This window comes from Aspergillus sydowii (genome assembly GCF_001890705.1).
Source record: "Aspergillus sydowii CBS 593.65 unplaced genomic scaffold ASPSYscaffold_6, whole genome shotgun sequence".
NCBI classification, from domain to species: Eukaryota; Fungi; Ascomycota; class Eurotiomycetes; order Eurotiales; family Aspergillaceae; genus Aspergillus; species Aspergillus sydowii.
In genome coordinates, this window is record NW_024467864.1 from 114,417 (window position 1) to 139,307 (window position 24,891).

A 24,891-nucleotide genomic window follows, 5' to 3' on the forward strand; every position below is an offset into this window, starting at 1 on the left:
AAAAAAAAAAAGGAAAAAAATGCCGCCCCTCGTCTTGGATAACTACCACACCACTGCAATGAACTCGGGGTCTGTGACCCTCCTGGCCTCTTACATACATTCAGTTGGGCGAGATTGAAATTGCTGCATACTGGTGGTTGGTCTGAGTCACGACGAAGCACTGTAAAGGTGCTCTTAACTCGAGCCTATCATGAGATTCTACCCATACCGTAGTATATGATATAGATAAGACATGTGCGGATATCTCTATAGGTACAATTCAAATTGCAATGATTGCTTGTCACGTCAAAATGGTGAGTGTCCTCGAAGCGCCCTGTTAGAGTGACAAATCGACTAGGCCTTGGTGGGAATAATAAAAGGCTTGTGAACAAATCCTCCTTTATTATCAAGCTATAAGTATCATGAGATCTCTGATACACCATATTCTTTGCCCAGCATGGACTATATACTTCATTAGTCAGATAGCTTTGACCCGCCTTGGATACTGGCCTGAATCATACGTTTGGTACAACATCTTCTCTATACTAACTTTTGAGCCTACATGGAATCCTACCGAGCTCTACAGTCAGTTTATAAATGTGTATATCTGCTAATGATCTTATCCCAGGTGCAGATGGATGATATTTTAGTGCGACATTATCAGTGAAAAAAATGCTTAGCCTGTCAGATAACTTATACCACATGCCAATACCCCATCTCTCTATAGAACGGAGAAGGATTCTATGCACATTGATTGATATTCAATATAATACAAAAGCCGGGTTTACATAAATGCCTGCTTGATGTCGATGTACATCAGGATTTTCCTCCTTGGTAAAATGATAATAAATATCCTTTTGCTTGCGATGTCGAGGAACTTAGATGAACAAAGAATTCCCAGCGTTGGTTTAGGCTTCCTGGGCGGAAAATGAATGAAATTAGAGGGAACGGTCACAGTCTGCCATTTATTAAATATCAATCAAGTCTGCAATTATATCCTCCATATAAAGTCAACCTGAAAAGAGTGCATGAATTCTCAGTAAACCTCAACGTCTACATTCTGGAGCTAGTAACAAGCGAGCTTTTCTCGTGTAACCCTGTAGTGAAAATCTCATTAGTAATACAAACAGTAAAGTATCGCGGCACCTTTTCACTTTGATATTGATATAGAGGAGGCGAAGAACCATCCCTTCACCGGGATTATTAATTTCAACACATGTTACTCATGCAAACGCCATCGTTAGGGACGCACAAGAACAATCAAACTGATATAGACAAGAGGCAGATTGGTCGCCCGTATGGTATACTGGGTCAGACAATATGGGTATAGTTATATATAAACAGCTTGTAGTTCTATCATTCGATTATAAAAACATTAGCAGTGCTTATCTAGCCGTCTTTCTAATTGAATTATACGCCGACGTGGCCAGTGTTGGGCTTTTGGGGCATTTGACGTGACTACCCTGTTATTTAAAATGCAGTTCCAGCGCTCAATGTGCAGTATATAAGACTCCGGGAGTTTTTATATGCGCAAGTGAGGATGAGAATGAGAGTGATACTCCCAATCGAGTGACCCTCTTTACATGGCTAAATATTTAAAATGAGCCCGCGGTTGCAGCTGCTTTTATTGACTATTGAGAGATTGTTACAAAGACGCAAAGACAGCCCAGGATACCATGAATCTTCACGACAATTCGTATCTTATCGTGGCTGCAGGGGGATATGTGGGCTGAGCAAGATACCACAGCAGCGACATTAGCGATTATCTTCTTTTACCGAACAACTAACCACGAGCTGACCAAGCCACTACAAAATGGGGTTGATGAGCATGGAATTCCAGGCTTTGTCAATAATATACAGACCCTTCTACACACGGTTTTCAAGACATGCACCGAAACTTTGAACGGTCTCTCGGGTTTATTCCTACTCACTGGATGATAGAGCCGCATTAAATCAAGGGCGGGGCGGTTTCCATACCATTTAATTAGTGCTCGCATGTCCCGATTCCTAGTCAAGCTCTTGGACAGGGTTGTTGATGTTGGATTGTTGGGGCCATACGCTTGTGGTTCCACCGTTGCCACCAGTATTCGCAGGACGGGGATAGAACGGCGGAGGAGGGCCGTTTCAGATATATGTTGCTCCAAATTCTAGAAAATCCAGAGGAAGATAGACTTGGAGATCGACAATGGAATATGTTGAAACAAATGATTTATGGACAATAATGTGAAGAGTTTACAATATCCAATCATCTGTAACGGGGGAAGAGCAAAGGATGATGCTTCTCATGCATGGCCAACGGGAAGACTAAACTGACCGCGGCACAACCGGCAATCTCAATCCATATGAAGGAGGCGGTAGTATGGGTCCTTTGCATGTTGGGTAGAAAAGGAGTTATCCGGGAGCGTTAATGTCTTGTTTGTGGATGTGTCGACTGCCCAAAGACTACTTACTTACTTTTGAATAGTCTCTGGAATAAGAGACCGCCTCGTGTGGCCTCGCCAGCTCAGATTGAAAATCCAGCCCTTACCTCGCACACACCGCTTCTGCCTGAAATATGATCTCCGTCCAAGCGCGACGTATCCATCAGGCGCCCATTGACCGTTCAAGCGGTGTGGTATGGAACCACTTCAGCGGGCCATTGTTGTTTGCTTGCAAGGCCGCGTGGCATCCAGATCGTCGGTCTTCGCTGGCCGTTGCGCCTAGAATGTGTTGATTATTACCGACAATTGACCGGAACTTCTGGGGACGAAGATCTATGGATGGTTGCTGCACCGCCAATGTCTGTTCGTTCTATTCTTATGTGAAACCAATTTGCCACGCTCCAGCTGTCTCCTTCGTTCTTGCGGAGTTGCGGGTGTGCTTATCTCAGGTCAAACCTTGGACATGGTTGTCAGCCTCACCATAATATCCATGGATGTTGAACTATAACCCAACTCTGGTCACACTGCTTCACCTGAGAACCCATAACTCGTCAGGCCACATCTACCTAATCGTTTCATGGTCGCCGTTGTCAACGAACAGGGTTGAAAAGCAGCAAGGCGGATGCACACCAGCGATTGTTCCACTACATCCTTGCCGAATTCTCCGCAATTTTTTTTTCCTGATCACCGCTTAAGCAAAGATACAGGATGGGACGGCCGTAATTGTACTTTTGCATCATTAATGTGCCTGGCTTGGCCAATTCATCCAGCGGCCATGTTGGGCCGATCTCGTCGCCGGCTTACTGCTGCTGCTTACCCAGCCAAGCAGTTGGAGAAACAGCGATGTGGATGCAAATGAAAAGTTCAAGTGATCTTGAATGGATGAAGGCGTTGAGACCCCTGGCTGAGGCGAGCGGCGATTTGGTTGAGGGCAAGGCAGCGTTCATTTCCGACGGAGGAATGGCGCCGTTTGTCGGGGAGACTCTATCGATTCTTCCATCCAGCTTCCAGGCCAGTGGGCAGTGGACCCTGACGCTTCCCCGGAAAAGATGATGCGTCGCCGGGGCGCGTATCCGCCTTTCCGTCCCGGCCCCTTGGTCAACCTGGAAAGGCTGGAATCCTGGATCGCCCATCCCACGCAAGGCGAGCCCAGCCCGAGTCAGTTGTCTCCTGAGCCCCGGGGAGGAACATCGGACAAACAAGCGAACAAACCCACTGGTGTTGGCTCCATACAATCCTGCCCCCTTCCAAGGTTGGATGAAGTCTGACCCGATATTAGCCTTGCATTCTGCTCGTTGGATGTAACAGCTGCTCCTGGCTGACCCAGTCCTTGTCTCGCCTGCTCCTTGTTTATTAGCTGTCACCCCGCCAAACCTTCATCCGTCTGGGACATTGTCGGCCAGACTCCAGTTCTCTTCCTTAACAAATACAACCGCCTCCCCCAGCTTCTTTCTTCACTTTGTACACTCGCTCCTCTGCACCCAACTAAACTGATATAAGCTGTCCTCTGCCTGTCGCTTCTGCATTCGCCTGTATTCGCCATACTTGCTCCTTTACCCCATTCCATCCGTGACCTTTTCTTCGGACACTAGGTAGGCAGCTCTCCATGCTTGATCTTCACTCTTCCGTTCTCTCCCTGCGACCCTCCGCACCCATGCAGATATCGAGCCATGTCATCATATCCAGTTGCCCATTGTACCTCTGCTCGGCGATTTTCAGAGACGCTCGATAATAGCCCTACCTATAGCTCACGGCGGTCCACAATTTCCTGATCCAACTGACACCAAAACAATCAGAAGCAACAAAAAGTTTACTCTTACGACAACAGCAACAACAACAACTACCACCACCACCTTAATTTATCTACACGCTACAATGCCCTCTCCAGCTATTACATCAACGCCCCGGTGCCACCCATCCGTCATCACTCCAACAACCTACAGCCAAAATGACATCTTCACTGCCCTCATGGCTTCGACTACGCATACTCCCAAGTCTCTCGATGTCACAGACACAGCTGGCAACGATGCGCAATCACCCTCGGCATTCGAATATCCGCCGCCGCCGCCGCCGTCCCCCGTGGAATCCAAAAGCCCACGTGCTTTCTAGAACTCAGCCGTCATAACTTTTACTACTACAGTACCTCTAATTCCTTAATACTTTTTCTTGTCTTCGGCCATGGCCTCGGCTGGTCGCTCGGCCGTGCCTGGCTTGGTTCTTTTCTCCTTTATCTTCTGGAAGGATATAGAGAAGTATTAAACAGTTAATCGGGTTAACGGCGCGATATTATGGGTATTCGGTGTTCCCCTTCCCCTTTCTTATTGAATAAGGTCTGGGAAACATTGCTTTGGAGTAGGGATCTCAGGTAGTACTCTTGTGATTTCATTTCTCGCATCGGTTCCACTTGCTTAATGTATTTCTTGATATGTATTTTCATCTTATCCTTTCGGAGTTTTTTTTTTTTAAAAAAAAAGACAAAAAAATTGGAAACTGTTCGGCTATATACCTATTTGTTCTCGCCTCCTATATTATCATAAAGATGTCGGAGTCATGTTCATAGTTCTGCATACTACACCGTACGCTGCCGGCTACAGCTCAGCTATGGATCATTTTGTCATCCCGATCGTCATATAAACACCACCATCTTCCTGCTCTGTATCCCGATTCCCGTCTGTTCGGGTAGTAGCTGTCGATCACATGGACAGTTCCTGCAGTTTGTCTGCACTATGACGCTAGCTTGTGAGGGAAACCGGTTCGGTTCATGATAAAGGGGGGTGGGTCTGCAGCTCCCCAGCAGTTCTCGCCCAGTAGAGACGCTTTATCGTTCCACGCGCCTAAAACGTGGAAGCAAGCTTTGTCTATCTGGTGTTTTGGATGTCGAGAGTCGAGACCCTGTAGGCTTCTTTTCCCTTTCCCCGGGTCGGGCCATACAGAACGGGTTCTGAGCAAGCCTCGGCTGGGTTTCACCCGCTCACGTGATATGTATGTAGAATGATGATTGATAAAATCTCAAGTCTTCTTTCCGATTATAGCCGGCCCGAAGATGATTCTCCATGAAACATTCTTGCGAGGAATCTCCGAAGATTTGGGTAGCCTCTCAACCCAAACGTGATGGGCCTTCGGATGTGCCGGGATCCTGACTACCAAGTTGAGCATAGATATTTTCTAGCTCCCAGATGGCATTGGTATCGCCTTGAACAGCCTTATTATTGAGCTGTCGAATCAAATTTAGTTGTTCCTCCGTCTGTACCCATCCCCGTAGTCGAGCCTCAAGATTCGGGCCCCGTTTGGCAGTACTGAAGACCGTGCGGACGGTATCTGTTTCGCCCTTCTGAGATTTCAAATCTTTCAAGCGGTTCAGGAATCGAGCTTGGTTAGATTGATGTTCTGGCTTGTATACTAGCCCTGGGGTATCTAGTGCAGGAAACTGAGTTGAACCGAAGAACGGGTCTCTCTTTTCTGGTGCCACAGTCGGGCCTGAGCTCGAAATAAGATTTGCCTTTCGACCGAGGATCTTGACACTGTTGGCCGATATGAGGTCAAAGTCCTCCGTGTGCTTCAATGGCGGGACATGAGTGGATACGGCTTCAACGTCGTCGAACTCAGCGCCCACCATGTCAGGCCGGGCGAAAAACAACTCTGTGCCGATCTGATCTGCCCACGTTCCGCTGAAAATCTGATTCTGGTAGGAGATTACCGGGTTACGCGTATGGAGGCCGAGGATTTGGACACGACCTGAGGGAGCGTTGTCGGTTTCGGGGCCGGCTACAGCTGCATCTTGATCATCAGGTCGCGAAGGAGCAGGTGTAGCATTGACGGTGCCGGGGGCGCTGGTTGATGCCGAAGCGGACGGGTCATTCCGGCGGCGAGGGGCTCTTATAGCGCCATGATGGGTTGTCAGGTCGAGGTTCAAAAAAAGAGTCTTGAGAAAGGGGACTGATTAGAGGACGGCGGAAAAAGTAGAAGGATTGTCTATAAACGGTCGTAGCTACCTCTGTTTCGGTGTCGTGATACTCATATTCCCAATCGGAATCGGAATCATCATCATCAAGGTGCGAATTGAGCATGGCAGGATCCAGCTCCGACATTGCTGTTGGCGTCGTGGCGAACACTTTTGAAGCCGGTCTTGCCGGTGCAACGCCGTGTCTGGCGGAATCTCGGACCTGCAGACGATCAACGGCTGACTTTACTATACTGAGACCTGGTATTGTTTGGTAAGGAACGACCGATTTTGGGGAGCGTCGGGGAGTAATTTTTGTAGATGTCATGTCAGGTTCTGTCACCGACGGATCACGGGTTGGCAGCAGGCATGCCGCCCAGCCCCCGACCGTCGGCGCCATCAGATCGGCCCTGCAACCAGCAACTACAGACTCGCCCAGCATCATGCCAGAGCCCAGAACTCCAGACTGACTGGCCTGCCACTGCGTTCGTTGTCATCAATTATTGTCGTTGACCACGGAAGCCGTGCACATCGTATACAGGGCTCCCCGGGGTCTTGACGGCTGTGTGATCTCATCAGCATCCCAGTCTCGCCCAACGGCCAAGTGAACCCCTCCCGGGCCCTCCCCAGTCCCACTATACTAGCTCAGCCCTGTTGCTGCCCATCTACTAGATCAAGCATAAAGACAACACCAACCAGTAAGTCCTGCCGTTCTTTGCTTTGTTTGATCGTACCAATTAGCCCCGTCCGCCCATGTTTGGGTCGCGCTTCCTCCACTCTCCCGCAAGATCCGGCTGTGCGCGGAAGCAAGGGTGGTCATCAGTAATGCATCCGTCATCCTCCAGTCCACTCATTCTTGCTGCTCTTCCACCGTCTTCGCCTGCCCAATTGTCCAGTCGTCTCAGCCGATTCCGTCGTTCCCGGACTCCTCTTCTGTGTTTAACCAATTGCCGTTTCCTGCTTACGGGTCCCTCTTGCTGGAGCCGGCCCTCAATTCGCTCCCCTCCGGCCACGGCCATCATGGCTTCCTCCGGATGTTCTCGACCGCCAGCTGACTGGAAAATGTTTTCGCTTCCTTTTTATAGTGCCTCCTCCTTCTGTCCTGGTTTCCGCGATCCTGGGACCAAATGCTTGCCTTCGTTCCTTTTGTCTGCTCCTCGTGGTCTTCACTGTCACCGTAGTAGCTGTTGCCAGTTCAGCCAACGACGCTTTGTTGACCGCCACTATCTTATCGCCGCCTAGTCGTACTATCCCAATCGGGAAAACATACATCAGTGATCGTACGCCCATCTCCGCTGCTCCTTCTACCACCATTTCTTCCTTGTCGCCCAGCACTGCTGCCCGTTATAACGAGGCTGGAGTTGCTCCTCAATCTGTATCCACTTGCGACTCCTCCGACGGCGCAGCTCGTCTTAGCACCTATGAGCAGATGGTTCAGAAGACCACCGCAGCAATCATCACTCTCTCCTCACTTATCGCTTATGTGACAATTAACACTCTTGTCCGTGCGGTTAAGCCGTCGGCATTTATTTGGTACGCAGAGGACTATGATGAGAAGGAATGGATCGCTTCTTCGCCTTCCTGGCTTGACCGGAAAGCCTGCCGGTGGCTCGGGGTCTGTGGTACCGCCCACTTCCATCCCGTTCACCCACGCTTCGGCCATCGCAAATCTGGCTCAATGGTCGACGAAGTAGATGTGCCTCCTTGGCGGGATTACTGGAAAAATGAGACAATTCATCCCGAGGAAGGCTGGGACGCAGCGGAACGTACTCGTCGATTCATTCCAGACTACGTTCTCGAATATGCGCCTCTCGTGCATCTATTCTCCGGGGAGCAGTTCTGGCCGTGCGATATAGCGGAGCATCTCTATCACGTCACCCCCATGCTGAATTATACCCCAATCCAATCGAAGTTGGATCATCCGACTCTGCAGGATCTTGATCAGCTCAACAAATGGGAAACGGGTAACAATGTTTTCCTTACCAGCAATGATAATGTAGAAGAACGACCCTCTTGGATGGAAGGAGAGAAGAATATTCCCAGCCCTCCGGAAAAAGAGCCAGAGCCCTCATGGGCCGATTGGGATGGCCGGGTGGACGGACCATTTCCGGATGATACGCCAGAGAATCGGGCCAAATGGTACGATACACAGCTGCCCCTGCAGGGCAGGGAAGCGGTAGATGTTTCACCAGATGAGCTTGGCTATCCCATGCCGGACGAAGAGCAAGTTCGCCAGGAACTTCGGAAGCGATATGGAGGTGAACCGATATCGATCAAAGGGGTAGGCGGGCGGAGTGACGCGCCAGCCATTCTACTTGTACTTGACAAAGGTAATGGCATTGTGGACGCTTTTTGGTTCTACTTTTATAGCTTCAATCTGGGGAACGTGGTGCTCAATGTGCGGTTCGGCAACCATATTGGAGATTGGGAGCATTGCCTAGTACGGTTCCACAACGGAAAGCCCAAGGCGCTTTTCTTCAGCGCCCACTCCGGGGGTGAAGCGTACAGCTATGAGGCCGTGGAAAAGATTGGCCGACGAGTAAGTAGCTCTTCTCATGCTGTTTCGAGGGATGCATGGGTGCGTGCTAATCATTGTCTAATCCAACAGCCGGTTATCTACTCAGCCACGGGCACACATGCTATGTATGCCACCCCAGGGGTACATTCCTACATTCTTCCTTGGGGCCTTCTCCATGACCAAACAGATAAGGGCCCTCTATGGGATCCGCTCCTCAACTCCCAAATGTACACCTATGACCATGTCAATGACGACCTTCGTGCTTCAACCTTCAACCCATCCGCGCCGACAGAGTGGTTCTATTTCAACGGCCATTGGGGCGATAAATTCTATCCTTTGGGAGATCGTCGACAGTACCGCTTTGCTGGCCAGTATCACTACGTGAACGGGCCCATCGGCCCTCGATTTAAGCACCTCGATCGCCACAAAGTATGCCAGGGGCCCGATAATGCGCTCTGTATTATCAAAGACTTCATCGGAGAGAACAAGCGGGCCAGAAGGTGGTCCGCCTCTGGGCCTGAGAATCCTTATGATAATGCCCATTGATGCTGGCCAGTTAGACGATGGTTCATCAACCATGGTGCTGTGACGTCTTGATGATGTTTACGATCGCAATTCCTCTCGTTTGCTCTCTTGTCTCCTCGTTCAGCCTTGTCTATTTTTTTTTTCTCGTATTCGATATCCATTTGCAGTTTGCATCGTATTCATACATGGTATACCCCCCATACGTTATTCTTACTTCGTTTCGGTCGATATTCCTCTCGTTTGGTTTCTAGAAGGCGCTATCACCCCTAACACAACAAAGACCTTTTATCAATACACGATTTTCAGTGCTCTGGGGAGCCGTAAGGGCTCGAGTATCTTTTCTTTTTGGGCGCCCGACAGAGTGGGTAGGTAGTTCAGGATACTTGTTAGACGATTATTAGGAAAACATATAGATCTTTCGGTCATCTGTACTTGAATATATATGATAGCATTGACGGCGCTTAACTGAATAGATTGAAGAAACATTTGCCCGCAAAAGTTTCATAAACTCAACCTAGGAAGGAGCAATGGAACCGCAATTAACTAAGAAGTAATATAGGGAGTAAGATCGTAAAGGAAAATTTTAAGCTTATCTGGTTTTCCATAATATTGAAATCAATGTCAGTCTGGCTAGCCTTGGCGAGGCTAAAAGAATTACAAAATAGGGGGAAAAGCTAGAAAAACTTCAGATTCTGAATTGAATTGCCCAGTTCGTACGCAGTTGAACGCCCCCTGATTAAAAGAAAATGGCTCAAAAGTACTCAACTCAGCATGCAGGAGAGATATCATGCGGAAACGCAACTGGAAGATATCATGATAACTTAAAGCAGACGCGAAAGGGAGAAAAGGAAAGACAGCCCAAGAGGAAAACCCCAGCCAGTAACACCAGACAAACATGAGACATGGTTAAAAAAAGAGAGAGGTAAAGAGAAAGAAGGTATATTGAAGGGAAAGAAGGAAAGGCGGGGTAAAAAGAAACGAAAAACAATCCAATCCCATGTCCATCAGACTCCATCTCGTATTAAACTCCGTGACCCCAGATGTCCTAGCAACGAAATACAATCGAATAAATTGGAGGTTGCACCTAACCTCGACGGTTCCCGATCTAGCATGTCTACATGAATGAAGATAGTGCGTGAGACGAAACAATGAAACAAAGCAATGTATGGAGCGTTTTCGCGTGGAGATAACAGCGTCACGAAGGTAGGAGACTATGTCCGCCCTGCCCGCCTCCTTAAACTGAATTCTTGTTCTTGTAGTTCACGAATTAGGCGCAGGCTTTCGGCGTCGGGGTCATCCTCGAGTAGATTTGCTTGCTGAGGCTTAGGAATCTTGCTGTGCAGACCGAGGGACGTAGACGATAAAGGATACCGTTCAGATCTCTTCTCCACCGAAGGTGACAGACTTTTCTTGCCATGAGACGAGGAGGGGCGAGACGCAGACTTCTTCTGCCCGGAAGACAGTCCTGGCGTGATCTTCCGCGCACCCGCACCACCAAAGGACGAGCGACGCGCAGGTTGCGGATATGATGTGCTAGGCTTGGCTGTCTTGACGAAGTGAACCTCGGGCATATACCTCTCAACCTGACGGGGTTGACGCGAAGAGTGACGAGAGCCCGACGAAGGGGTGTATACGGCAGATGCATGTTCCCCCTCGCCGTCGGGTTGGTCATGTATATCCATCTCATCCGCCAACGAGGTCGGTGGTGATACCAACGTGGCTGCTGGTTTAGATACAGCCGTTGTCAACTCCTTGGTAGCAACAGTATCCGCTTGGAACGCCGGCGGCGACGCATATGAATTTTGATCAGCAAAGATGTTTTTCTCTGAGAGCAACATATCCGTGTGTTGTGTGCTGCTTTTGCGCCCGGATTGCTCGAGTAGACCATTTTCACCAACCGACTGCATACGCATTGGGTTTTCTGCTTCTCGGTGATGCAAATGCGCCGGTTTAGCCACCGGTGAAGTGCTTTCCTGTTTTAACCGTTTACTTGCGTTGGGTGTGGCGACATCTTCATTGACCCGTGGCCGTTTCGCCAGACTTGTTGCTCGTGGCTTCGATCGCTCCTGGGCCTTGATAGGGTCGATTCTACCATACTCATCGTGAATGCAACGACGCTACAAAATTAGTAAGCCAATGAACAACAGTAAAAAAGGGGATCCATTTGTATACGAACCTTACTCTTTCGGCAATCGTCACAAGCTTTGCTGCGACCCTTCTTTGCTGAATTCGCGCCCTCTGGGCTGGTATCACTGACTCTTCCAGCGGTCCTGTGCGGTGCGGCTGCCATGCCAGTGGTGTAATTCGTTGGGCCTTCAATTCCGTCCACAGCTTTAACAGCATTATGACCGTTTGGAAAACTAGCTCCGGAAGCTATCGCCGCTAACGAGTTGAGCGCGGATGCCGCATCCTGCGCAGTAGGGGTGTGATGTCCTAGGCTAGAGGCGCCAACTGAAATGTGCGGTCCTGTTACCCCGTTGTTGTCTTCCTTGTGATGACATCGGATCCTTCGTTTGCGACATGCATCACAGGCAACCCGCTTTGGACCTAGGCCAGAGCCGCGCGATGCAGTTCTATGTTTCGGAATAGGATCTTCGTTAGTGTTAGGCACTAGAACGGAGCTAGTAAGTGTGGGAGGCGCAATATTAGACGAAGGCACAACGCTCCCACCGTCGACGACTGGCTCCTTTTGAGTGTCATCGACAGGTAGCTCCGACAGACGCTGCACAGCCTGCCTCTCCGCATACGTCCGCTGATTTTCAGAGCTACGCTCTGAGCGTCGACTAGGTCTCCCAGCGGGTTTCTTCTCCACGAGACTGAGCTTGGCATTGGTTTCCACAACGCCAGGACGAGTCCATTGCGCAGCCTTTTCATTACCTCGCTTCCATGCAATCCATATCCCAAACGTCCGAATGAGGTCGATTGGATCAGCCGACATCGCAGGTATAGACCTCTTAACAGCATTTCTGGTATCGACAGTAACACCCTCAACGAGATAAGAGCCTGCAATCAACGCAGTCCTAAGAAGATATTTTGCAAGGTCTTGAAGTCCCTCCAGCTCAGCTTGTGAGTAGAACCGCGAGTTGTGGTAGGGTGATCCCCTAGGCTCAGTGTTGGCTCGCTCCTCGAACTCGTAGTAGATAGGATATTCCCGGTGAAAACGATAGTTCTCGTCCTGTGCAAACGCATCCAGCACACCTTGGGGTACGGGATCTTCCTCAAGATACTTGAGGGCAGTGTACCACTGTATCTTTTGAAAGAACGGGTATCTGAATTTCATAGGGACCTTGGTATCCTTCTCAATCTTCGCGATTTTTATTTGCATGCCGTAGTTGAGTCGGGTTAAGAAGTTTCCTCCAATGACCAGGCTATTCTCGGGAGTCCAAACGGCGTGTATCCAGCCAGAGGGGATGAGCATCGTATCACCTTCGAAGAGATCAACACGATAGCATTCTTTGGTTTGGTCGCCTAAAAAGGTGTAGTCTTGCGCAGGTGAGTTGCACCACTCCTCATACTTCTTCAGATGCTTATCCTTGGGAGGTATGAAGAAGAAGGTTTTCCTGCCTTTCAGAATGTGGTAATAGACGGAGGAGCCACCAAAGTCAATGTGGAAATCGGTATAACAGTCGGCAACTGACATCAGGCAATAGAACTGCACTTTAGGATAATTCCCAACGGCCTTCAACTCTTCAGGCCAGACCGCATCCTGAAGATCGAGATCGCGCACGACTTTCGGCCGGCGAATCAGCCTGCCTAATTTACTTTGAGAGATCTCGAGACTAATCACGTTTCGGACAACCTTTGGGCCGGTGCTTTCGTAGTAGTCTGCCCATTTCTGCATAGTCCAACGCCTATCTTCGCCATGCTGCGATTTGACGTCAATTACCTCCACTCTCTCCTCCGGACCGTAGAGCTCGGAGACTGCCCTGACCGTTAGACCTTGTGGGATTACCATGTCTAATTGATCTTGACCACAGTCAATAACAATCTCACAACTGTCGCTCGGCGGATGGTCTAAAAGCTCATCAAACATCTCTTGCGTAGATGCTTCCTGAACAAGTGCGTCAAATTCAGGGCAAACATTCGCAAATGGTGCCGAGGTGTTGAATTCTGCAGGGATGACAATCGGTTCTGTCATCCCATTCCCACGCTCGAAATATTCAGCACTGACTAGTTCGGCGCGCATGCGCGGGAATTTTTCTGGGACGAAGCGTATCTTGTTTTGTTTAATAGGCTCGATATAGTGATGCTCTAGCGAGTCTGTTGCTGCTTTTACCAAGCCCTGATTAAGACCCGCATAGTCGATTGAAGTGCGAGCGCGAGACGACTTCCGAACAAAGGTAGTCTGGCCGTGGACGGGCCGACACGATTTGCATATAAATTTATCGACTGTCCTAATCTCACGGTCATTTTTGAACCCAGCGCATACGATATGGAACCAGCGCTTGCAGCCATCACAGCTAATCCAGGTGACATCACCTAGATCCTCATTGTCGAGCGGTATCCGAACGAGGTTGCAGGCGGCACAGCTTGCCTGATTGGATTGGTCAGATTCTGTGTCATGTTCCGTTTTGAGTGACCGGCCCTGGTGGAATATGGGTATCGTCGTCTCGTCTGGATTCTGAAAGTTAGTCTGACGACCGTCGACAACTTCCTTATTCCCAAAATTCCAGTTCTTCTCCTCGTTATCTCTATCTTCTTGGCAAGCTAGGGGTTGGAGGCTCGAAGAGCTTGTGTTAGGCCGGAGACCTTGTATCACGGGACGAGATATAGCAGCGGAGCCATCGGACTGGGACCTCATGCGTGATTGTGGAATGTTGTAGATTGCAGAACGATTGAATATCACGCTGTCGTAGTTTGAGACCCAGTATGTACTCATATTGCTCTCTTTGATTTGGCCCGGTGAGTGGAGAGTATGGTTATGGTAGGATTCATCCGCGCTGACACGTTTTGAGGAAGGCATCTGTGGGTATGGATTCGTGGGTCGCGCAAAATTCAACAAGAGCTCTGCATCGGTCTTCATACTATCGGAAATCGAAGGAGGATTGGCAAATGGTGCAGCATTTGATCGGTGTTGGGTGTATGAGGATTGATCTTTTTCAGATCGCGGTCGTTTGGCTGGTCGTTCAGTCGGTTCTGTAGGCTCAAGCGGGAACATGGACAGATTCGAGTTCGACATCTGTGATGGAGGACGGTTTGGGAGGGGTGTAAAGGTAGGACTCGTCGCTAGCGCGATCGTCGCGAGAGTGTCGATAGTCGAGCTGGATCGACCATGACTCGACCGATGCGTCGTAGGGGCATCGGCCGGTGAGAACCTATTATTTCCTGGTGTAGAATGAGCATGATCGGAGTTTGTAGGCCCCAGAGCTATTTCGCGATCGTTCCGGGAGGGAAGGGTGCCGGTCGTCGAGCAGGGAGAGATGGGTTCAACAGCGCGTCGCGGAGGGGAAGGGGTTCGATATCGCGGCGGCCGGTTGCCGATCGGAGTCACAAAAGAGCTTGCACTGATCATTGTGACGGTCGAAGACGAGATGAATGAGCGAAAGGGGAGACAATGTGGTGGAAAGAAAAAGAGCCGCGGAAGTGATGAGACTTGCCTGCGGCAAGCAATGCAACGCGGAGGGGTAGTCAACCACACGGGCTAAGAAAAGGCCACCGCAGATGGAAGGAAAGTCATTCCTGGCGGGATGACAAGCGCACAATAAACAATGAGATGGGAATCGATTCAAGGCGGAGGGAAGGCGCCAAAAAAAAAAGGGGGACGGGGAGGTTGACGGAGGAGAGTCGCACGGCGGAGCGCTGAAGTTGAGGGGGGCAAGAAGTTCCAGTCTCTCCCTCTGCCGGATAGGCGCAGCACCAAGGACACCGCGACGGACACAGACGAGAGGGAGAAAAGCAGAAGTACCGTGTCTCGAAGACTGGACGGGGCTCAGGATGATAGAGCCGCCGGATTGTACGCGAAGACCGACGGATTGACGGCAGAGGATGGAGATGGGGAGGGGACTACCAGCCAGTGCAGCGAAGAGAAGAGAGGACCGAGTTCCTGCCTCAGGCATAAAATCGTTTGCGGCCGAGTAGTCCGTCAGGACAAGAGGCCATGACTTGGCCCTGACAACAATCAAGACAGGTCTGTCTGGTATGGGGTATAATATTGTATTATCTGTTTACCAGATGATATCCATTGCATTTATAGTACGCAGTCCATGAGAAGTACCATTTGTATTGAGGCTCCGATGCGCTGACGGAGCTAATCCCAAAGAGGAATCCAAGGCTCTCCTCCAAATCTCGCGACCAACTTGACTTGCCTCGACTCTTTGAAGTTCTCTCTTTCTTCCCCTCTACTTTCTTCCTCTTTCTCTCCTTTTATCTGAACAATCTCAAACCCCATTTGGGTTTTGGATTTAGCACTTTTCCAACTGAACATTTCATTTTTCTAATACTTTTTCGCCTGAGGATGAGCCGAAAGCTCGCCCCCGAAGCCAATCGGTAAGTCTCGAACATACCCCTCCTAGTTAAGACCCCTCCGACTAGATCGACCGGGCCTGCGTTTACGTGGTAAACGGTCAATGTCGGGGCGCGATGCTAGATCTACAGGGACTAACATTTTCTAGGATTCTCTTTGTCAAGAACCTCAAGTATGCCGTGTCTCCCAGTCACCTAATTCGCCTGCGCCGTTCTGGTCAACCGCGATCGCATTGAGTTAAGTTTCTAACCAGGAATAGCTACAACGTAACTGCTGAACAACTCTTCGATCTTTTCGGAAAGTTCGGACCTATCCGGTACGCTCCCGCTTGGCTATATCATACCTTTGTGGCGTTCTCTGCCAGTGCGCTGATTATCGTTCGTTTTCGCAGACAAATACGACAAGGGATCGCGAACAACTCGAAAGGCACTGCATTTGTGGTCTATGAAGACGTCCACGACGCCAAACAGGCATGCGATAAGCTCAATGGATTCAACTTTCAGAACAGATATCTCGTCGGTACGTTTTCGAGATTGGTCATGGCGGAATTCTGGACTCGAAAGAGGCTAATATGTTATAATCTTTCAGTCCTATATCACCAGCCGGAGAAAATGGCCAAGTCGAAGGAGGATCTGGCGGAAAGGCAAGAAAATTTGGAACGTCTCAAACAACAGCATGGTATAGAATGACGTGACGATTTCCTTTTCATCGCTTATTCTACGTGTCCCCTGCGCGCGCTGCATGGCACGGGGATGTGCACACTGTCTTTGGTCGGCTGCGGGGTTTACGGCGTTCAATTTTTGCTTCTCACTCATATGGGTTTCCCGGCTCTCGTTCATGGGTTTTGAGGGCTGGTAGGTAGAATGACACGCTTCTCTGGTTTTTGCTTCCAGGAGGAGGATGGGGTATTTTTTACAGGCTGGCTCGGAATCATTATACCGCCCAGTTACTGCTATCAATATCATCACATCAACTGCCGGCCGTTATATGGCTCGGCAAACCTATGAGGCATGAAAGTCTACATTGCCGTAGGTGGTAAGAAGCGCATGGGCGCTCAAGTATATGAAAGAGGTTCTAGCGAAGACCCTTCGATCTCGGAGATCTCCTGCAACCAGGGCTGTTGTTTGCGGCTACTGAATAGTATTTATGGGGTATCCGCATCGTAGTGCATTGCTAACAGCCACGCGACGTGAGTTTTCGCCGGTCGGTGTCAATTAACTATTGTATCCACTTGCTGTCATTGCAGTTGATCGACTCATCGAGCCACTCAGGCCCACAGATTAGGCGTGATAGAAGTTCTTCGGCGCCTTATTGGGGCATTTTTAGATGGCGTTGTATATAATCAATAGTTGTACTACGGTTCTACGTATAGGTAAACATACATTCTAGCTCATAAATGCTATCGACGACATGGGTACCTCTGTAGTTTTCAGATATGCTCACTCGAAAGCATCCTCAAAGCATATAAGTTAGACCCCAGTTAGATTTTTTTTTTTAGTCAAAATTTAGCACTGAATGGACCAATGTCATCCACAAATTCACTACATAGTAATTAATCCGAGACAGTGCGGGCTCATTCAAGTACTCGCTGGAGCGTCGGCGTCAAGGTCGAACAGCGCCAAGAGCACTAATCGGTCCAGACACGCTAGCCATAACCAGTAGCACCGTGTTAGCGCCCGTCACAGCCGCCCAGCGCAGCCTGCCCAGGTGGTCTGCGGGGTCTGTGAAGCAAGAGTCAGTGTCACTCCAACTCGGACATAACTTTCGAGGCTTTCTCCTGGCTGGCTCAGGCTCCTTGCTGGCAAGAGAGGTACTATTCGATTTCATCTGCATCATTCCACCCTATTTTGTCCGCCACGCATTCGCCAAACTTCCATCCCTCGATTCTCCCCAGCTTATGCGCGCATACTTAGTCTTGGTCTACCCTACCGACAGCGCTCTCGTCTATCACGATCTCACCGGTCGTACTTCACCCATACGCCTCTCGCCAGCGCCTGTGAGCTTGAGCCACCATGGCTTTCCGGCTGATTCCGTTATTATGCGCAACTACCTTGATATTTGCCGCCCTCAGCGTCGGAGTACATGCCACAGTTCCTCCAACTACCAGTGGCGCCTTCACAACTCCATCGCCAGCTGCATCAACTACACCGACTGCTTCATATACTCCAACAAGCTCGGATTCACCTGAAAATGACGACGATAACGGGGAATGCCATCTACTGGGGCCGTTTTCACTTGTTGTCCAGGCTGCACTCGGAATGCTGGCTCTATTATCGCTTGTTTACAAACGATGGAGAGAGCGCCCTCAACGGCCCGTGAAGGTGTGGGCATTCGATGCCTCGAAGCAAGTGTTTGGCTCATCTATGCTGCATCTTCTCAATCTCGTTATGTCCATGTTTTCCGCCGGGCAATTTGAGATCACGAGAAAATATAAGCCAAATCCATGCTCCTTTTATTTGCTGAATCTGGGTATCGATGTAAGTGTATTTCCTGGTCTCCCAGCTATTTCATTGCCAGTTTGCTAAAATGGGCGCTAACTCTCCGCTAAATAGACTACGCTTGGTATCCCAATTTTGATCTTCATCCTCCATTTTCTGAACCGCTTGGCGGTATATACACCTCTCGCAAATCCTCCACAGTCTATTGAATCAGGGAACTATGGAGATCCGCCGCGCTTCGGATGGTGGTTTAAGCAGTCTATAATTTACTTTATGGGCCTTCTAGGGATGAAGATATGCGTGTTCTTCCTCATCCAGATGGTGCCGCTTATCGTCAAAGTGGGTGACTGGGCTTTGCGATGGACGGAAGGCAACACCGCAATCCAGATCATTTTCGTCATGTTGCTCTTCCCTGTCATAATGAACGCGATACAGTACTACATTATCGACATCTTTATCAAGAAACCACTTTCTCCATCTCACGATACTCTGGGAGATGACAGTGATGTTGGAGAAAACGACCACGACGATCGCCACGCACTGTTGGCCGGCTTGGACGATGACGATGAATCAGTGAACGGTGTCTCTAGAAGGAGCGACGAAAGGAACATACGCAGTCCCGTGCAGTTCAAAGAAGCCTTGAGTCGATTAGATTCTCCTGAGCTAAACCCGGCCGAGTCTTCAGAATCCGGATCAACGCCAACCTTAAACAACGCCGGCGAATGTGATGAAACAATATCTTCTACAAAACCAAATGCGCAAACGAAAGATCCGTGATGATATCAGTTATGGCGTTTTATATCGGGCGTTTGGGGTCTGATGACTTTGCAATTCTCCGCTAGTGTGGGGTTAGGTCACTCGTGCCGTCGTGCGGCTATTTTGTAATACAAATCTATCTCATAAGATCACCAATATTTTGAACATACCTCAATGTTATAGCTTTATTTCAGTAACATGTAATTTTGGAAGCGGGGCAGATGCCTGAGGTTCCAATATATGCACCGCCAAATACTCCGCTGTATTCTGCCGTTCGGGGAGAAAAATTATTTTGCTTGGCTCTGGATGAACCACTCTGGGGCATAACTCAAGTGGTGGACTTTCATCCAAATTTTTCTCCTTCTACTTTTCAAGTTCGTCTGGTTGGCCTGTAGGGGTATTCAAAAGCCGACAGTTGGCCGCGGAAATGCCGAAAATGACGTTTATAGAAAAGAATGTCCGAGAGGAGAAGGTTGCTGAGAAAGATGACACCGAGAAGAAGCTGGAGGGTCTTCTCTTTGGCGATGGTGATGAATTTCAGAGTGCTTTAAAGTCTGGAAAAGATCTCAACCCACTAGCGCTCGCATCTATCTCCGATGAAAGCGCAGATGAAGCCGAGGGAGATCAAGAAGAGGAAAATCTGGAAGATGTTGCTGACGCTGATGTGCGTATTGCAGACCCCATTCGAATGCTTAGATTTACTAATGGTAGCTGAATAGCTCTTTTTCCTTGACTCTGGCGCCGGCCCGGTATCTTCGGAGCTTGAGCACCCAGCTATACCGGTTGGACCTGAGAATGAAGATGATGAATTAGATGGTCTTCCCGCAGTGTGGCACGATAGCGATGATGAGCGCATCACAGTCTCGCTGGCTGGCAATAGCAGATTGAGGAAATTGCGCGTTGCTGAATCGGAAGATATAATCAGCGGGAAGGAATACATCCGGCGACTGCGCAGGCAGTATCTGCAACTGCATCCCACGCCCGACTGGGCAAACCCAACGCTGGACAAGCAGGCAGACGAAGATGAAGATGACTTTGGCCGCGGGGAAGATATGGACACGGACGAGGAAGAAGGGACATCGACGCAGCCACTGGCGAAACTCCTACAGGGTATCGATTTCACGAAAAACGAAACTACTGGCCCAACGGGTGGTAGAGCAAAATTGCGAAAAGAAGTCATTGGTCTTCAACGCTTGAAGGATATTGGAAAAGACCAACCAGTAAGTGCACAGTGAAAATATCGCTTTTCTAATAAGTAACTAACATGCGCAATGTATAGTCTGCCGTCAGCTCCCTCTCGTTCCACCCTCATCACCCATTAATCCTCTCATCGGGACCAGCATCAACTCTCTTCCTCCACCACATCGCCCCCGATGCGCCTGCGCCCAATCCTCTCCTTACATCGCTCCACCTCCGCCAAACCCCAATAAGCGTCTCGGCATTTTCTTTCCCCGATGGAAATCAGATCTACGCTTCCGGTCGCCGCCGCTTCTTCCACATTTGGGACCTCAACTCTGGCAAAGTTGACAAGATCAACGGCTCCGCAGACCGCCGTGAGGAACAAAAGTCCATGGAGCATCTAAAGTTATCCCCCTGCGGACGTTACATTGGCCTCATCGGCTCCGTCCGTAAAGGTGGTGGCGTCGTCAACATCCACAGCACAGCCACAGCACAATGGATCGCGCAAGTCCGCGTCGATGGCCGCGGCGGTGTAGCCGACTTCGCCTGGTGGAGAAACGGTGAGGGTCTAACAGCTGTCAACCTTAACGGCGAGGTCTCCGAATGGGACTCGCAGCTTAACCGGATCGTTGCACGATGGAAGGACGCTGGTGGCGTAGGAACGACCATCCTCCGACTTGGTGGCAGCACTGAGCGATCAGCCCTAGGAGGCGACCGCTGGGTAGCCATTGGCAGTAACTCCGGTATCGTCAACGTCTACGACCGCTCCAAGTGGGCGAATACATACGCCTCCCTCCTTGCCGCAAAAGGGGATACTTCAACTGCAATTCCTCAACGCCCGGAACCAAACCGTGCGCTTGACCAGCTCGTTACATCGATAAGCCATATCGAATTCGCACCGGATGGTCAATTCCTTGCCATGGCCAGTGAAACCAAGAAAGACGCCTTGCGTCTTGTGCATCTCCCTAGCTGTACTGTGTACCGGAACTGGCCGACGCAGAGCACACCGTTGGGACGGGTCACGTCTGTGGCTATTTCACCAAATTCTGAGTATCTGGCTATTGGCAACGACCGAGGGCGGATTCGGTTGTGGCAGATCCAGGGGTAGAGGTTTTTGCTGCATTTAGATCTATGTCTACATATGTCAATCAATATAGCGTTGCTTCTAAATGTGTAAAAAGAAAAAAAAATTAGAAATTGTTTGTAAATTGTCTAACATGTCTAGTAGTCCATGTCTATGACCAACTTGTCTGTACGCGAAGGCTGGTTATGAAGCCTCGCGGTATTTTTTCTTTCTTTTTTGACTTTGACTTATATATCTTCTTAGGGCACGGATATCCCCAATCCTAACCAATCAATCTGGCTCCTCGCAGTTGCAATCATTCAGAACACTTGTATCATAGACATTACCAATGGGCCCAAATCCTAAACAGCGCCTTTCAAAACCAGAGGTGGAATTGCGGTGAATTAACAAAATGCTTGCATGTCCTTTGCGTTGCGAATACCAGCCAAGTTGCCGGCGCGGACACGCTTCAATGTCAAGGCGGCGATCAGAGCAGCACCGACACCGGATCCATCCTCGGCGGCATGGATGGTAACCTTGTCCTTCTCGCTGGGGTCCCAGTCAAGGATTTCGCGCAGCGCCTGGGCGCCACGGGCCTTGAAGTGTGGGTATTTTGTGAAGACCGAGCCGTCGGCCCCGACGTGGCAGGACTTGATGTTCTTCTTCTTGCAAATGGCAGCGACACCGCAGGCGGACAGGCGAGCAGCACGAGTGCCAATCAGCTCAGCGAGGCGGCGCATCATTTCGAGTTCGGACCGGGTCGATGTGAGCTTAAGCGTGTTTTGAACGAGCTCCGCTGTTTCCGTCAGATTCTCGTAAGGGTCCTCCTCAATTGCGGCCGGGAAGGACGAATCCAACAAGTACGGGACTCGCAGCTGAGAGGTATCCTGATTGGCAAAGATAAGGCCTGGACGACTGTCTATGAGGTCTACCAGAGCCAGACGGAATATCTCTCCCAGATACAGACCAGCGGTCATCTTCTCGAAGGCCTGCTGGCCGGGGCGGGGTGAGTCGCGGTCGATGATGTGGTCGTACTTAGTAAGAGGGAGGACAATGTGTTCATTGTCAAATGCACCGTACTCGCAGTTGATTGCGACGGGCATGTCGGGCGGTAGGTTCATGTGGGCCAACTTTGGTACAGAGCCGGCATCCTCCATGTAGGCGGCGTTGACACCAGTGCCGAAAATGCAGCCAATCTTCATGTCAGAGTCAGTGTAGGAGGAAGCAATGAGCGTTCCGGTTGTGTCATTGATCAAAGCAGCAACCTTAATGGGGAGGCCCTATAATGACAGTCAGTACGCACACACAAATTCAAAAGGCCTACATAGGTGTCGTACCCTCTCCTTGAAGACCTTCTCGAGAGGAGGTACGACATCCTCGCCCTCGACACCATCAATGTCGAAACCCTTGGTCCAACGTTGAAGGACTCCATGGTCGATGTAGTCTTGGGTGGCGGGGTATGAAAAGGTGAAACCCAGAGGTAGGCTTGTCAGGCTTTCGTTCTCGTGGTGGAATTGGATGAACTGCTCGACACAGTCGACAATGTATTCCCACAATTCTTCCGCATTGCCGGTCTTAAGCTCCTCGGGCATTCGGTATTTAGATTGGATGATATCGAAGCCGCCTTTTTCCTTGGTCAGGGTGATTTCACAAACACGCAAGTTGGTACCGCCCATGTCGAGAGCCAAGAATGTGCCTTGTTCTTGACCGTCCGGGAAGCCCATAACCCAGGTGACGTTCATAGGCTACATCGTTAGATAGTGGATGACGCGGGTTGTACTCCTAGGTACTCACGATGTTGCCGCCCTTGACGGTGAGGCCTAAAGGAACCGACTCTCAGCGATGTTCAGATATTTACTTGTTTACGGCACTTACCCTTCTCCAGCTCCTTGACGAAGTGGTCGACGACCTGCTTAAGCTTGGCAGTGTCGACGGTAAAGATCTCTTCAAACTGCTTGATCTGCTCCAAGAGGTCCTGGGGCATGTCCGTCATGGAACCTGAAAGGCAAGATTAGGACGAAAGCTGTCGGGAGGGACGGGGAGCGGTGACGTACCCCTACGGGAGGGACGGCGTTTGGGGCCAAGTCCGACCATTTTGAATGAGGCTGAGAATCAGAATACGATAATATGAGGATATGAAGATGAGGTCGAGGCAATTGGGGAGGGGGAGCTAGGAGAGAAAAGACAAGGGATGAAGAAAAGAGGAGGGTAAACTTTGAAGAGTGGCAGTGGGGGGTTTTCTCGAGGGGTCTGGATCAAGCACAAGAACCCCACAATCTCACCGGTCTATCATTTGGGAGCTCTCCTCGACCTGTCAAGACTTCAGCTAGTTTGCATGGCCTGATTGATGCGTGTGGTCTTATTATTGTCTCGCCAGCCCCAGCGGTCTTGCATTGCTGATTCTCCGTTTTCTTGTCCTCAGCACTCGAGACCTGAGATCAGTTGGCGAGGCCGTCTGTCTCTGGCTGACATCATGGCGCATCATTGTCTGGAGCTGTCAGGACGAAGAGCCAAGCATGATCATCCTGATTATATCATAGTCATCCGATGCGACTCCCACGAACTGTTACGCGCACGGACGGAGGATTCTCTCCACGACTCACTAAAAGTATTGTATACTACCCGTACCACTCTATGCGCATACAACAATCCATCATCCCACCACTTGCAAATTCGGTATGAACTATAATAGTGACACTCTATGCTTCCTCAACACGCACATAGAGTTGAGTTTCGCTGCGTCAAAAGAAACGCACAAATATAAATACTAGAGAAATCCCATGTAGACTTCCTCTTGCATACCTCCCTCCTATACTATTTCGTTCGTGTACAACAGTATCCATCATGTTGACCAAATTAATACAGCTCATCTTTGTGTCAGTTGCTGCTGCTGCCACCATTGAATCCTCCATCATCAATCGTCTCCTCGACCTCGACCTTGGTCTCAAGGGAGCTTACGTCCTTTTAGACAGAATCGACGAGGAATCCTCGAATATCACCGCCTCTGTATGACTCCCCACACCATAACCTACCGACTTAATTAAAACTGTCAATAGGATGTCAGCGTCGCCTACAACGCCATCGTAGCCCCAGGCACAAATTCGATTCAGCAACCATTTTCCAGTCCCTGTGATGAAGCGATTCAATTCACCATATGCGAGGCGTACCACATGGTATCATTCTCATTCACGCCTCCAGCACTGCTCCAGCACTGCCCCGTAAAGACAGCTCCCATACTAACTCTCATACCTCCAGTTTGCTATAACTAGCATCCAGTTATACAATGATCTCACCGACGACGCTTCGGAATTCAACAATGACCTACGGAAAGGCATGCAGGAAGGGTTCGGCCGTATCTATAACGAGAATGCAGTAGGTGTACCTCTTATTCGTCTACACTACTGTCACTAACCAGTCAGTTCTTCGTTGACCACGTTGCTCCCGATGGTGTTCCTCTTTGTCTCGAGAGCATCCAGTGGGATTGTTGGGTTATGAACAAGGCTTACTGGATGGCGTGCAAGGCCCTGAGCCCTAACGCTGCATAATATTTTGATCATATGCCGAGTATTTCAAGAATGATCTAACACTATACTTTACTTGATCTTTATCT

The 24,891-nt window shown here is 49.7% G+C and overlaps 8 protein-coding genes across 8 annotated transcripts; 5 read left to right on the top strand and 3 right to left on the bottom strand.

Moving 5' to 3' along the window:
* Positions 1-5,496: 5,496 nt before the first annotated feature.
* ASPSYDRAFT_90031 (TFIIIC subunit 6 family protein) lies at positions 5,497-6,487 on the bottom strand (the record flags this gene model as incomplete). Its single annotated transcript, XM_040852265.1, has 2 exons — positions 5,497-6,321; positions 6,392-6,487. 2 exons carry the CDS (start codon positions 6,485-6,487, stop codon positions 5,497-5,499), a joined length of 921 nt encoding a protein of 306 aa, XP_040701637.1.
* Positions 6,488-7,359: 872 nt separating this feature from the next.
* Positions 7,360-9,403, top strand: ASPSYDRAFT_90032 (uncharacterized protein; the record flags this gene model as incomplete). Its single annotated transcript, XM_040852266.1, has 3 exons — positions 7,360-7,375; positions 7,425-8,878; positions 8,948-9,403. 3 exons carry the CDS (start codon positions 7,360-7,362, stop codon positions 9,401-9,403), a joined length of 1,926 nt encoding a protein of 641 aa, XP_040701638.1.
* Positions 9,404-10,593: 1,190 nt separating this feature from the next.
* Positions 10,594-14,894, bottom strand: jhd1 ([Histone H3]-lysine-36 demethylase; the record flags this gene model as incomplete). The annotated part of the gene is made up of 2 exons (XM_040852267.1): positions 10,594-11,499; positions 11,559-14,894. The coding sequence occupies 2 exons, from the start codon at positions 14,892-14,894 to the stop codon at positions 10,594-10,596; spliced, it is 4,242 nt and encodes a 1,413-aa protein (XP_040701639.1).
* Positions 14,895-15,836: 942 nt separating this feature from the next.
* ASPSYDRAFT_58432 (putative pre-mRNA branch site protein p14) lies at positions 15,837-16,534 on the top strand (the record flags this gene model as incomplete). Its single annotated transcript, XM_040849531.1, has 5 exons — positions 15,837-15,868; positions 15,994-16,017; positions 16,105-16,161; positions 16,237-16,364; positions 16,434-16,534. 5 exons carry the CDS (start codon positions 15,837-15,839, stop codon positions 16,532-16,534), a joined length of 342 nt encoding a protein of 113 aa, XP_040701640.1.
* Positions 16,535-17,857: 1,323 nt separating this feature from the next.
* ASPSYDRAFT_153539 (STIMATE family protein) lies at positions 17,858-19,060 on the top strand (the record flags this gene model as incomplete). Its single annotated transcript, XM_040842293.1, has 2 exons — positions 17,858-18,322; positions 18,398-19,060. 2 exons carry the CDS (start codon positions 17,858-17,860, stop codon positions 19,058-19,060), a joined length of 1,128 nt encoding a protein of 375 aa, XP_040701641.1.
* Positions 19,061-19,281: 221 nt separating this feature from the next.
* ASPSYDRAFT_1009031 (WD40 repeat domain-containing protein) lies at positions 19,282-21,506 on the top strand. Its single transcript, XM_040839728.1, has 3 exons — positions 19,282-19,703; positions 19,759-20,259; positions 20,319-21,506. The coding sequence occupies exons 1-3, from the start codon at positions 19,467-19,469 to the stop codon at positions 21,324-21,326; spliced, it is 1,746 nt and encodes a 581-aa protein (XP_040701642.1). The 5' UTR covers positions 19,282-19,466; the 3' UTR covers positions 21,327-21,506.
* A 179-nt stretch (positions 21,507-21,685) lies between these two features.
* Positions 21,686-23,375, bottom strand: ASPSYDRAFT_152847 (putative hexokinase Kxk; the record flags this gene model as incomplete). Its single annotated transcript, XM_040842239.1, has 5 exons — positions 21,686-22,561; positions 22,619-23,026; positions 23,076-23,101; positions 23,157-23,279; positions 23,336-23,375. 5 exons carry the CDS (start codon positions 23,373-23,375, stop codon positions 21,686-21,688), a joined length of 1,473 nt encoding a protein of 490 aa, XP_040701643.1.
* Positions 23,376-23,698: 323 nt separating this feature from the next.
* ASPSYDRAFT_203499 (uncharacterized protein) lies at positions 23,699-24,846 on the top strand. The gene is made up of 4 exons (XM_040843835.1): positions 23,699-24,287; positions 24,338-24,454; positions 24,537-24,653; positions 24,701-24,846. Exons 1-4 carry the CDS (start codon positions 24,126-24,128, stop codon positions 24,824-24,826), a joined length of 522 nt encoding a protein of 173 aa, XP_040701644.1. The 5' UTR covers positions 23,699-24,125; the 3' UTR covers positions 24,827-24,846.
* The last annotated feature ends 45 nt before the right edge of the window (positions 24,847-24,891 follow it).

Coding starts and splice junctions, on each gene's coding strand:
- ASPSYDRAFT_1009031 (XM_040839728.1), top strand. CDS start 19,467: ATGCCGAAAATGACGTTTATAGAAAAGAATGTCCGAGAGGAGAAGGTT. Junction 19,704..19,758: donor AAGATGTTGCTGACGCTGAT/GTGCGTATTGCA, acceptor GTAGCTGAATAG/CTCTTTTTCCTTGACTCTGG. Junction 20,260..20,318: donor ATATTGGAAAAGACCAACCA/GTAAGTGCACAG, acceptor CGCAATGTATAG/TCTGCCGTCAGCTCCCTCTC.
- ASPSYDRAFT_203499 (XM_040843835.1), top strand. CDS start 24,126: ATGTTGACCAAATTAATACAGCTCATCTTTGTGTCAGTTGCTGCTGCT. Junction 24,455..24,536: donor TATGCGAGGCGTACCACATG/GTATCATTCTCA, acceptor TCATACCTCCAG/TTTGCTATAACTAGCATCCA. Junction 24,654..24,700: donor GTATCTATAACGAGAATGCA/GTAGGTGTACCT, acceptor CTAACCAGTCAG/TTCTTCGTTGACCACGTTGC.